Raw genomic sequence first — 12,937 nt, 5'->3', positions numbered from 1 at the left:
AACTAAAAGTATAAATAGGAGACCTATTTATACTTCTAGTATTTGGATGATCATGTAACTTATTATTAGATATTATGTAGAATATATAAAAAGAAGCAAGTTTCTGTTTTACGTTGAAAATAATAAGAAGATCCGATCCTGCGCTTCCCATCTGCCATAATATAATAGTCTGTCTTACATCTGTCTATCTATTATATTATAATCCTGTCATAACTCTGTCTATTGTAATATCCGTATTACAATTTTTACCAAAGAACATAGCTTCAGTAGCTCAGTCGGAAGAGCGTCAGTCTCATAATCTGAAGGTCGAGAGTTCGAACCTCCCCTGGAGCATAAATGTTCTTTTTACCTTCCTCTCTAAACTTAGCTTAACAAAACTCTCAATATCTTGTTCTTGTTTTTTTTTTTTGATTTGGACTGCTACCTTGACCATTGTTCTTCACAATATTGATTGATTAACATATACATAATACAGAACACTTCATTCATTTGTCATTTTATTAGATGACTTGTCCATTTATGACATTCAATAACTGGTTAGATTCCAGATGTTTCCTAATTAGGAAAGTATGCACGTGACATCTTTATTTTCATAGTTAAATGGTGTTTTTCATGTTTTTCAAAAAAATAGATTACAGAAATTTCAATTCATTTTTCCTTCAAAAATAATGGTTTATTACCCACATAGAGATAATAAATAAACTATATTTATAAGATTTATATTGTATTCAAACGGAATCAATTAATATAATAATTAAAAATATATATATACTTTTAAGATTTCGAAATAGTAAGGCCAACAAACTCAAGTGTCGAGTCATAGTGTTACTAAAGTTTACATTAGAGAACTCAATTGCAAAAAATGTCGTTTGCAGAGCACATCGATCATTTCGTGTCTCTCTGTAATGATGAGAATGCAACTTTACAATCAAAACATACCGAGTTATCGGAAGTTTGTGATGCTATTGAATTATTGAATTCCCAAGACGATTATGAAGGGTTTTTAAAGGCAGTCATACCTGTACTGTTAAAAGAATTGAATACTGTTTCGTGCAATTTCAATACTGCTTCTGCAGAACATAAATTTAGAAATTCAATACTTGACATTTTAAATAGATGTCCAATGAATGAGTTGTTTGAACCACATGTCGATGTTGTGCTGGACAGTTTAATTAAAATTTTACCTGAAGAAAATGAAGAAAACGGTGTATTGTGTATGAAGGTATTAACTGCATTGTTTAAATCTTATAAACATATATTACAGGATAAGGTCCCTCTTTTCATAGATATAATATCAAAAGTTTACAAGGACACCCCACAGCTTGTTCTAGATATATTTTCAGAGGAAAAAGAGGACGATAACATGTTGGAATTGGAAGAAAATCCAGATGACAATCTTTTGGAAGATTCTTCTATATATTCTCAATCTAATTCTTTGACTGATGATAATAAGGGAGATTCTTTTGATGCTGTGACAAACTCTAAAGCACAAAGTTCAATGCATTCGTTTAAAATCTTAGCTGAGTGTCCAATTACTATGGTTACTCTTTATTCATCTTATAGACAGTTGACGAGCGTTTCCTTACCTGAGTTCACACCTTTGGTCATGGATCTATTAAACATTCAAATTGAACAACAAAAAAAGTCTCGTGAAGAAGCTGAAGCCAATGGTAAAAGATTTATCTCAGTTTCGCCAAATATTAAAAACCGTCCAGCCTTTTTCGATTTCATTTTGGCTCAAATTAAAGCAATCTCATTTTTAGCATACATTTTCATTAGAGGTTATGCACCAAATTTCCTACAAAATTATGTAGAACAAGTACCAGATCTTATTATCAGACTATTACAAGATTGCCCTTCAAAATTATCTTCAGCTAGAAAGGAATTACTTCATGCTACAAGACATATTTTGTCAACTAACTACAAGAGTTTATTTCTACCTAAACTTCACGATTTATTTGATGAATCCGTTTTAATTGGTACTGGATTCACCACCCATGAAACCCTTAGACCGTTAGCATATAGTACTATAGCCGACTTTATTCACAATATCAGAGCTGAATTACAATTAAATGACATTGAGAAAACAATAAAAAAGTATACAAATTATATGCTTGATCCAACGCTGGCTTTAACTGTCCAAATAATGAGTGCAAAGTTGTTATTGAATTTAGTGGAGAGAATATTAAAATTAGGTAAAGAAAATCCACAGGAGGCACAAAGGGCAAAAAAATTGCTAATGACAATAATCGATGCATACACAAAAAGATGTCATATGATTAATATGAAATATGATTCCATTTTGAAATCTAGTGAAGAATACGAACAAAAGAAAAGGGAAAAAGCCAAGGAATTACAAAATTCAGCATTTAATGATAATAGTTATTCTAAAGAATTTATGGACAAACTTTTCTTAATAGAGGACTCAAATAATAATGAGAGTGATCAATCCGATGATAAAAACAAAACTGAAGACAATGAAGATGAATCTTTTAAAAATGAAGGGAATGAGAAGGAGGACGTTGTGTTTAATAAATTTGATTTAAAATCCTATACGCCTATTCAAATTGTACCAGACTCAACTAATGACCCAATAAAAGATGCCTTTTATTTATATCGAACATTGATGTCCTTTTTGAAAACTATTATTCACGATTTGAAAGTTTTTAATCCACCATATAATGAATATACTGCGGCAAATCCAAAGTTATGGGCTTCAGTATCAAGAGGTTTCTCTTATGAAGAGGTCTTAGTTTTTAAGAACTTGTTTCATGAGTGTATAATTGGATTGAAATTTTTTTCAGTCCTGATAAAAAACCTAATCAGTCACGAAAAACATTTTGATATCACAATGCCCAGTTTACCAGTTTCCGCTACTAAAGATGGAAGAGAGTTAATGGATTACTTAGCAATAATGTTCATACAGTTAGATAGTTCAACATTCAATGAAATAATTGAATCAGAGATTGAGTTCATGTATGAATCAATGTTGAATGATTCTGCATTATTATATGTTGCTCAATCATTCTTAACCAGTGAAACTACATCTCCTAATTTTGCTGGAATTTTGTTAAGATTTTTAAAAAAGAATTTAAAGGATTTGGGGAATATAGATTTTAATGAATCCAATATTTTAATCAGACTTTTCAAACTTTCATTCATGTCTGTCAATCTTTTTCCTAACATCAATGAAATTGTATTATTACCTCATTTGAATGATTTAATTTTAGACTCTATTAAATTTTCAACGACTGCCGAAGAACCAATAGTGTATTTTTACTTAATAAGGACACTATTCAGAAGTATAGGAGGTGGTAGATTTGAGAATCTATACAGATCTATAAAACCTATACTTCAGCATCTACTTCAAGCCTTGAATGATATGATAGTTACTGCTCGCTTACCACATGAACGGGAACTATACGTGGAATTATGCATTACTGTTCCTGTACGTTTAAGTGTATTGGCACCCTATTTACCCTATTTAATGAAGCCATTGGTATATGCTCTCCAGGGATATCCAGACCTGATTTCTCAAGGTTTGAGAACATTAGAGTTATGTATTGATAATTTGACAGCAGAGTACTTTGATCCTATAATCGAACCTGTTATTGAAGACATCATGGCTTCTTTATTTAGCTTATTAAAGCCTCAACCGTTTAACCATACCATAAGTCACACCACTGTTAGAATATTGGGTAAGTTGGGTGGTAGAAATCGTCGTCTATTGAAGGACACAAGTAATCTAAAGTCGAAGGACGAATATGATTCTGAAATTGAAGCGTTGTTCAGCGTGAATGGTATGGTGGAAGATATCCCATTCTCCATCACTCCAGGGGTAAAGTCAGCAATTAACATCTTGCAAGACGATCGTGTAGACATCCATTATAAGAAAAGTGCATATAAGTATGTTTCATCTGTACTATTATTGATGATAAAATCTTCAACAGTTTTTCCTGATAATTATTCTGGAATAATTGAAACTATCACAAAGAGCTCGTTCTTTGAAGATATCGAACAGCCACCGAATTTTGAATTAGAACCACTAATCGATGAAGTAGAATTTAGTAAACAAGAGGAGCTGTTTGTTAAATTATTAGAAGGTTTATTTTTTGCTACATCTATTCCAGATGTGAAAGAGGAAGCAACAAATGTATTGAATCTTTTAACAGATCATTTTTGTTTATTACAATTGAATAGGACATTATCTGATAAGAGGAGATTTAGTACTGTTTTTAATGTTGATATGAAACAACCAAAAATTAGAATCAATCCTAATGTTTTGACTAAAGCATTACTATTTGCTTTATCATATTATATTTCTGATGTTAGAGAAACAGGGTTAAAAATAATTGAAAGAATTTATACTCAGAGCAAGATAATTTATACAGAAGAGTATTATTTATCACACTCATTTGTTTACGAATTATTGAAGCAATTTATTCATCATTGTTATGAGGAAGCATATTATGATAAGAATGCAGGTGTTCTAGGTATCAAAGCTTTATGTGAAAATTTGCATGTCCCAGTTGATTTCTTAGAGAAATACCGTTTCGAATTAGTTGATGCATTATTGTTTGTTTTAAAAGATACACCATATGAGGCTCCAACAGCTATTGTAAAAACAGCAGAGAACTTAATAATTGACATTTTGTCCACTACCTGTAAAAATATAACAGAAAGTGATTTGAGCATGAAATCATTGCAGAACACTTTAACTGATATCGTTTGTGAGTTAAGTAATGCCAATGTACGCGTAAGAAAGGCATGCCAAGACTTTTTAAGTGTCATATCGGAGCTAAGCAATATCCCAATTGTGAAATTAATGGATCATTCCAAAAATTTTTTGTTGTCTCCAATATTTACCAAACCATTAAGAGCTCTACCGTTCTCTATGCAAATTGGAAACGTTTCAGCTGTCACATATTATTTAGAGCTACCGGATACATTCTTATCATTTGATGAAGAACTCTTTAGGTTATTGCAAGAAACGATAGTCCTAGCTGACGCCGAAGATGAGTCACTTTCTACTATGCAGAGAGTTTCTGAATATAAGACTTCTGAACAATTAGTTCAGTTAAGAGTAGCTTGTGTAAAATTACTGGCTGCGGCGCTAAAAAATGAGAAAATAGCAACTTCTCAACAAGGGAATGTTAGAATCCGTATTTTAGCTGTATTTTTCAAATGCATGCTTAAGAGTTCTCCAGAAATTATTGACACTACCTATGATGCGCTGAAGGGCGTATTATCTGAAAATTCCAAATTACCGAAAGAACTATTACAGAATGGTTTAAAACCTATGCTAATGAATCTATCTGATCATCAAAAGTTAACTGTTCATGGTCTAGAATCATTAGCAAGACTACTTGAAATCCTGATAGCTTATTTCAAGGTAGAAATTGGTAAAAAGCTATTGGACCATTTAACTGCATGGTGTAAATGTGAAGTGTTAGATACCATTTTTGGCCAGGATATTACAGATCAAATGCCAACAAAAATTATATCAAGTATTGTTAACATTTTTCACCTTTTACCAGCACAGGCTGACATGTTTTTAAATGAATTATTGTTGAAAGTAATGCTATTAGAGCGCAGATTGAGGTTGCAATTAAACTCTCCATTCCGTACTCCTTTGGCCAAATATATGAACCGATTCCACGAAACAGTCACTGAATATTTTAAGAAAAATATGGGATTGAGACAACTTGTTCTAATGATGTGCAGTATCTTAAAGCGTCCTGAGGCACATGATTTAGCAGATGATTTTGAAAGAGAATTAGATAACTTTTATGAGTATTATTTAACAAATATTCCAAATAATCAAGTTCGTGTAGTTAGTTTTTTCACTAACATGGTTGACCTTGTTGTGACTATTTCTGATATTAGAGGTAAAGGATGGCTAAAAGACAAAGGTGATTTAATTGTTAAGTTAAAAAAATTATTTGAACTGACATTAAAGACAATAAAGCAAAATTCCTTTTACATTGATAATTTGCAATTAAATCAAGCGATTGAGAAGTTACAATTATTATATGTACAATACATGGAATTCCATATGGATAAAAAAGAACTATTATTCGACTTTATTGAGTTTAGTTATTCAAACGAGTTTGCTTTATCTTCACATATCGAGGACTTTATATTTTCTAGGATTGTCAAATGCGACAATGTTGAAGAACAAAATGCCTATTTGAATGATGCCCTTCAGTTTGCTTTAAGTGATAGAAACATTGATGCTGGGATTTTCATCCTGAAAAATATTGTCAATGCCTCTTTTATATACGAAAGTAGGAAATCAGGCAATATTGAAAAATATTTTGTTGAAGGTCAGAAACCTGAATGGTATTCCCAAATTGAAAGTAAAGTTTGGAAGTCATCAAATACTGTACTATTAAGTAATCTAGCTGGTCAGCATGATATTTATCGTTTTGAATTGCTTCAAATCTCGACAGCTTTCATCAAATGGGCTCCAGACACCATATCAGATATTAAAATGGATGTTATAAAATTTATATGGCACTTCATTAAAGTAGAAGATACATTGATTAAAGAATCAGCTTATTTGGTCATTTCACACTTCATTTGTAAGTTTGATTTGCCAGTAAAAGTTGTAACTCAAGTGTTTGTGGCAATACTAAGATGTACTCAGTCAGAAGCTAGATATCTAGTCAGACAGTCATTGGATATTTTGGCCCCTATTATACATAGGAGAATGATTGAGGAAGGTACCCCAGGTGTTTGGATAACGTGGGTAAAGCGTGTGATTTTTGAAAACAATTCGAATCAAAATAATGCTCTATACAAATTTTTGATAAATCACCACGGATTATTTTATGATTTAAGAGAATTGTTTATTTTAAATATAATTCACCATATGAATAAGATCACTTTTATTCCAAATCCTAACCCCGAGAGTCATACTCTAGCAATTGATTTAGTAGCTATGATTTTGAAGTGGGAAGAACATACGAATGAATTGAGATCAAAGAAAGTTGCTATTATGGAAAAGGAAAGTAACATAAAGACAGACGCCGAAGGCGATGTTGAAATGGATGATATGATTACCTCTGAAAATGTTACCTCTATAAACGATTATATTATTCCAACGCATGTTAGAGAGATGTATGTCGCCTTTCTAATAAGATACATATGTGCTAGCAACCACAGAGCATCTGAATCCGAATTGGGACTGAAGGCAATTTGTGTTCTGTCATCTCTACTTTCGAAAGATCATTGGAATGATGTGACTGTGAAGTTAAATTATTTCGAAAAGTTTTTCAATTATCAAGATCCTAGCTCTGAAAATATGGTTCATTATTCAATGAATGCCTTAGATGTTATATATATACTGTTCACGAACAGATCTCCAGAGTGGATCATGGAAAATTTGGCCACCATACAAAAATTATTAGATAAATGCATACGTGCGGATCACCATGATATACAAAAAGTTGTACAAAAGGTGATAAATCTAATTTTGAAGGCAATAAAGGTAAAAGAAGTTATTATCGATACAGAAGAAGAAACTGTTGGCAAAACTTTTGTGAATACATTAGTGTCCATTATTGACCAGGATTTACAAGGTACATCATCAGTTGTTGCTGGTGTTATGCTGGAGTGGACCTTATTTATGAATTTTCCACAAAAGGTAGATTCATTATTAGGTAGTACTATGAAAACATTTAGCAAGTTATGTAAGGATCATCTAAGCACTTCACAACCTAAAGATGCTGCTGCAATTGAAGAGGCAAGAATAACTACCAAGCTCTTAGAAAAAGTATTATGTTTATTATCCAAGAAGGTTTCAAACTTAGGAGACTCGCGCAGACCATTTTTATCTACAGTTGCTTTGTTAATTGATCGTTCCATGAACCAAAACTTTCTAAGAAAAATAATTGTTATAGCTAAGAAATGGGTATTCAATAATGATCTCTTTCCAACGGTTAAAGAAAAGGCTGCTATATTGACAAAAATGTTGGCATTCGAGGTAAGAGGTGAACCATCTCTTTCAAAAATGTTCTATGAAATTATTTTAGAATTATTTGATAAGAGTAATTTTAATAATACAGAAATAACTGTTCGGATGGAACAACCATTTTTGGTTGGTACTAGAGTTCAAGAGGTGACAATTAGAAAAAAGTTCATGGAAATTTTAGACAACAGCATAGAGAGAGATATAAAAGAAAGATTATACTATATCATACGTGATCAAAATTGGGAATTTATTGCCGATTATCCTTGGCTGAATCAGGCTTTGCAGTTATTATTTGGTGCTCTAGATCCTGATTATGAATTGAACTTGTCCAAATCTTTTTCTTTACCTGTTCCAACTGAATTACAAGATTACTCTCGTTCAAACATTGTAATTCCAGAAAAGGCATCCAATACGACTTTAGTTGAGTTCATTGATGGTCACATACCAAAAATAAAACAATTATGTGACATCAAATCTAAAGATATTATTTCACCTCTAATTGAAATATTCTACCAAGATTCATCAACTATTCATAATACATGGGTAGATGTATTTCCAAAAATATATACATGTATCCCTAGAAATGAGAAATATGGTTTTGTTCGTTCTCTTATCTCACTGCTATCAAAAGATTATCACACCAAGCAATTAAGTTCGAGAACAAATGTTATTACCATGTTACTTGACTCAATCAGTAGAGTAGATTCACTCGAACTACCACCACATTTAGTGAAGTACTTAGCTTTATCTTATAATTCATGGTATCAATCAATTAAAATTCTAGAAGGGATACAAGACAGTAGCACAATTGATAACACTAAAATAATCGAGGCAAATGAAGATGCATTGTTAGAATTATATCAAAATCTTCAAGAAGATGATATGTTCTATGGTCTATGGAGGCGTAGAGCAAAATACACAGAAACTAATATTGCGCTGTCATATGAACAATTAGGTATGTGGGATAAAGCACAACAAGTTTATGAGTTAGCTCAAGTCAAGGCTCGTAGTGGTTCACTTCCATATTCTGAATCTGAATATGCTGTTTGGGAAGATAATTGGGTAATGTGTGCTGAAAAATTACAACATTGGGATATTTTAACAGAGTTGGCCAAGCATGAAGGATTTACCGATTTGCTGTTGGAATGTGGTTGGCGAGTAGCCGATTGGAATGCGGATAAGGAAGCTTTAGAACAATCAGTAAAAAGTGTTATGGATGTACCAACTCCTCGTAGGCAAATGTTTGAAACTTTCTTGAGTCTACAAGATTTCGCAAACAAAAAAACTGGTGATCACGAAGTCAGACGTTTATGTGATGAAGGCATTCAATTGAGTTTACAGAAATGGACCTCTTTACCTGAAAGATTCACACCTTCTCATAAATGGTTATTACACGGTTTTCAACAATATATTGAATTTTTAGAAGCTACTCAATTATATACAAATCTTCATTCTACAACTATTCAGAATTTAGATTCGAAAGGCCAAGAAATTAAAAGAGTGTTACAAGCTTGGAGAGACCGTTTACCTAATATCACTGATGATGTTAATATGTGGAATGACTTGGTAACTTGGAGACAACACGCTTTTAATGTTGTTAATGCCGCCTACTTGCCGTTAATTCCTGCTTTACAGCAAGCAAGTGGTAATAATAATATCAATACACATGCGTACAGAGGATATCATGAAATTGCATGGGTAATTAACAGATTCGCTCATGTTGCAAGAAGACACAACATGCCTAAAGTGTGTGTTAATCAGTTAGCACGGATTTACACATTACCCAATATTGAGATTCAAGAAGCATTCCTAAAATTGAGAGAACAAGCTAAATGTCATTACCAGAACTTAACTGAACTGACCACAGGTTTGGATGTTATTAGTAACACAAACTTAGTTTACTTTGGAACAGTTCAGAAAGCTGAATTCTTTACCTTAAAGGGTATGTTTTTATCTAAGTTAAGAGCTAATGAAGAGGCTAACCAAGCTTTTGCCACCGCAGTTCAAATCGATTTGAACTTGGCAAAAGCGTGGGCTCAATGGGGTGTTTTTAATGACAAAAGACTATCAGAAGAGCCAACGAATATCAATTATGCTAGTAATGCTATCAGTTGTTATTTACAAGCTGCTGGTTTATACAAGAAAGCAAAAACTAGAAGATTATTATGTAGAATTTTATGGTTAATCAGTCTTGATGATACTTCAGGTGCATTATCAAATGCTTTTGACTCATTCCGTGGAGAAGTTCCAGTTTGGTATTGGATAACTTTTATACCGCAGTTACTAACATCCTTGTCACACAAGGAAGCTAATATGGTACGCCAAATTCTAATAAGAGTAGCAAAGAGTTACCCTCAAGCGTTACATTTCCAACTACGTACAACTAAAGAGGATTTTGCTGTTATACAGAGACAATCTCAAGCCGTTATGGCTGATAAAAGTAACCCTAAAGCTCAGTCTCCTAATGAACAAATTTCCCGTCAACCTTGGGAATATTTACAGGAATTGAATAATATTCTGAAAACAGCATACCCACTTTTGGCCTTGTCATTAGAATCATTAGTTGCTCAAATTAATGATAGATTTAAAACTACGACCGATGAAGATTTGTTTAGATTGATTAATGTACTATTATTTGATGCAACTTTCAATTACAATCACTTACCGTTACCAAGAGGGAATCCTAAATTACCTTCAAATACTGAAGATAATTTAGTAAGGTTTTCAGAAACTTTACTTTCAGCTCACATTCGTCCTAAATTCAATGCTGATTTTATCGATAGTAAACCAGATTTCGAAACATATATCAAAAGACTTCGTTATTGGCGTAGACGTATCGAAAACAAGTTGGACAGAGTTCCTAGAGTTGAATATCTTGAAAGGTTATGTCCACATTTGAGTAACTTCCATCATCAAAAGTTTGAAGACATTGAGGTTCCAGGACAATATTTGCTGAATAAGGATAACAATGCACATTTTACTAAGATTGTTAAGTTTTTGCCAGAGGTTGATTTCGTACGTACTACCCATTCTTCATACAGAAGAATTACAATTCGTGGCCATGATGGTAGTTTACACACGTTTGCTGTTCAATACCCAGCAGTTCGTCATTCCAGAAGAGAAGAAAGAATGTTTCAATTGTTTAGATTATTTAATAAAACGTTGGATAAAAATGTTGAAACAGGACGCCGTAACTGTAACTTTACTTTACCTATCGCTGTTCCTTTGTCCCCTCAAGTGAGACTGATGAATGACAGTCCTTCATTTGTCACAATGCACCAAATTTATGACCATCACTGTGCCAAAAATAACACTGAGCCAGATGCTATTCAAGATTATGTGTTAGAACAGTTAGATTTTGCTCATGATAAGGCATTACCAACTCCTGATATTACTGCTGTTAAAGTAGAAATTTTCAGTTCTATTCAATCTATGTTTATGCCAACAACTGTTCTTAAGAATTATTTCTCATCATTGTATACGCAATTTGAAGAATTCTGGCTGTTTAGAAAACAGTTTACTTCTCATTATGCTTCATTTATATTTATGACATATATGATGATGATTAATAACAGAACACCACATAAAATTTATGTTGACAAAAAATCTGGTAATGTATTTACATTAGAAATGTTACCGTCTAGATATCCATTTGAAAGAATTAAACCATACATGCCTAATAGTGATATTAAGTTACCAAATGACGCTCCTATATTCCACAATAATGAGCCTGTTCCATTTAGATTGACACCAAATATACAAAAGTTAATTGGTGATTCCGGTTTAGAAGGTGTATTATCTGTTAATATATTTGCTATTTCTAAAGCGTTAATGGAACCGGAAAATGAATTGAACACATATTTGACGTTATTTATTAGAGATGAAATTATCTCGTGGTATAGCAATCTACATCGTCCAATTGTTGAAAACCCACAACTTCATGAAATGGTCCAAACCAACGTTGACCTGATTATTCGAAAAGTTGCCCAATTGAGTCATATTGGTTCGGCGCCTCTTGTAACTACACAATTTATTTTAGATTGCATCAGTTCTGCGGTTAATCCAAGAAACTTAGCAAAGACTGATATTGTTTATATACCTTGGTTCTAGTAACATTTACAACCTTACGTAATAAGATTTTTGATAAAAATTATATTGTATTTTCAAGAACTGTGAAGGTGACTATGATTCTCTTTGCTTTATTATGTATATTAGTATTTACCAATCTTTTTAATTGTATAAATGTTATAGATTTATTTAAGGAAATCGTATAGACGTTTTTCAAATTTTGAAATTGGACTATCTGATATTGATACACCATCTTTGACCCACACACTGTATGCTCCCATTAAATTTGCCATCATCACATCTGTAAATAACCTATCACCTACAATTGCAATTTGATTTGGGTTATCAATAATTTTTAGAATAAAAATATTCCAATATCTCATCTTTACATCCTGGTTTTTAATTTTATGCCTTAAAACCGGTATACCTAATTTTTTCTCGAGTAATTGTGCTTCGTTATAACCAACATCATCTGAAGATCCTACCGAGTTGCTTACTATCAGGATTGATTTATCAGGATATTGTCTTTTAAGTTGATTCCATTTATCTATGTATTCAGGCCATACTTCATTTTTATATGGATATGCAAAGCAGTTATCTTTGTCTAAAACAATTGCTTTAATATTACTACCAATAGGCAGGGGTATCTGATTAAACGATGGAACCGTCATGTTAGGCATGCAAAGTTTTGGATTGTAGAATAATTTAAAACAATTTAATGTCGCACTGTAGTTTATCATCTAGGTAAGAGTCAATCTTTTTATGTCTTTATTTTTGAAGAGATAAATGCTTTAATTTCTGCAAGGAATGAGGAGTAAATGAAAAAAACTTCAGCTCGTATATATGTGCTGGTGAGTTGTTTTATCGAATATATATGGTAGTTCAATTGATGTA

General features: G+C 32.4%; 2 protein-coding genes and 1 non-coding gene across 3 annotated transcripts; 2 read left to right on the top strand and 1 right to left on the bottom strand.

Annotated features, from left to right (window-relative positions):
* Positions 1-260: 260 nt before the first annotated feature.
* Positions 261-333, top strand: TPHA0Etrna1M. Its single transcript has one exon. It is a non-coding gene; the product is annotated as a tRNA-Met (tRNA).
* A 529-nt stretch (positions 334-862) lies between these two features.
* On the top strand, positions 863-12,085 carry TRA1 (histone acetyltransferase TRA1; the record flags this gene model as incomplete). The annotated part of the gene is made up of 1 exon (XM_003685669.1): positions 863-12,085. One exon carries the CDS (start codon positions 863-865, stop codon positions 12,083-12,085), a length of 11,223 nt encoding a protein of 3,740 aa, XP_003685717.1.
* A 143-nt stretch (positions 12,086-12,228) lies between these two features.
* GEP4 (phosphatidylglycerophosphatase) lies at positions 12,229-12,783 on the bottom strand (the record flags this gene model as incomplete). Its single annotated transcript, XM_003685668.1, has 1 exon — positions 12,229-12,783. One exon carries the CDS (start codon positions 12,781-12,783, stop codon positions 12,229-12,231), a length of 555 nt encoding a protein of 184 aa, XP_003685716.1.
* Between the last annotated feature and the right edge of the window lie 154 nt (positions 12,784-12,937).

The sequence above is a fragment of the Tetrapisispora phaffii genome, chromosome 5 (genome assembly GCF_000236905.1).
Source record: "Tetrapisispora phaffii CBS 4417 chromosome 5, complete genome".
NCBI classification, from domain to species: domain Eukaryota; kingdom Fungi; phylum Ascomycota; class Saccharomycetes; order Saccharomycetales; family Saccharomycetaceae; genus Tetrapisispora; species Tetrapisispora phaffii.
The sequence above is the reverse complement of the archived record's forward strand: the minus strand, read 5'-3'. Positions and strand labels throughout refer to the sequence as shown.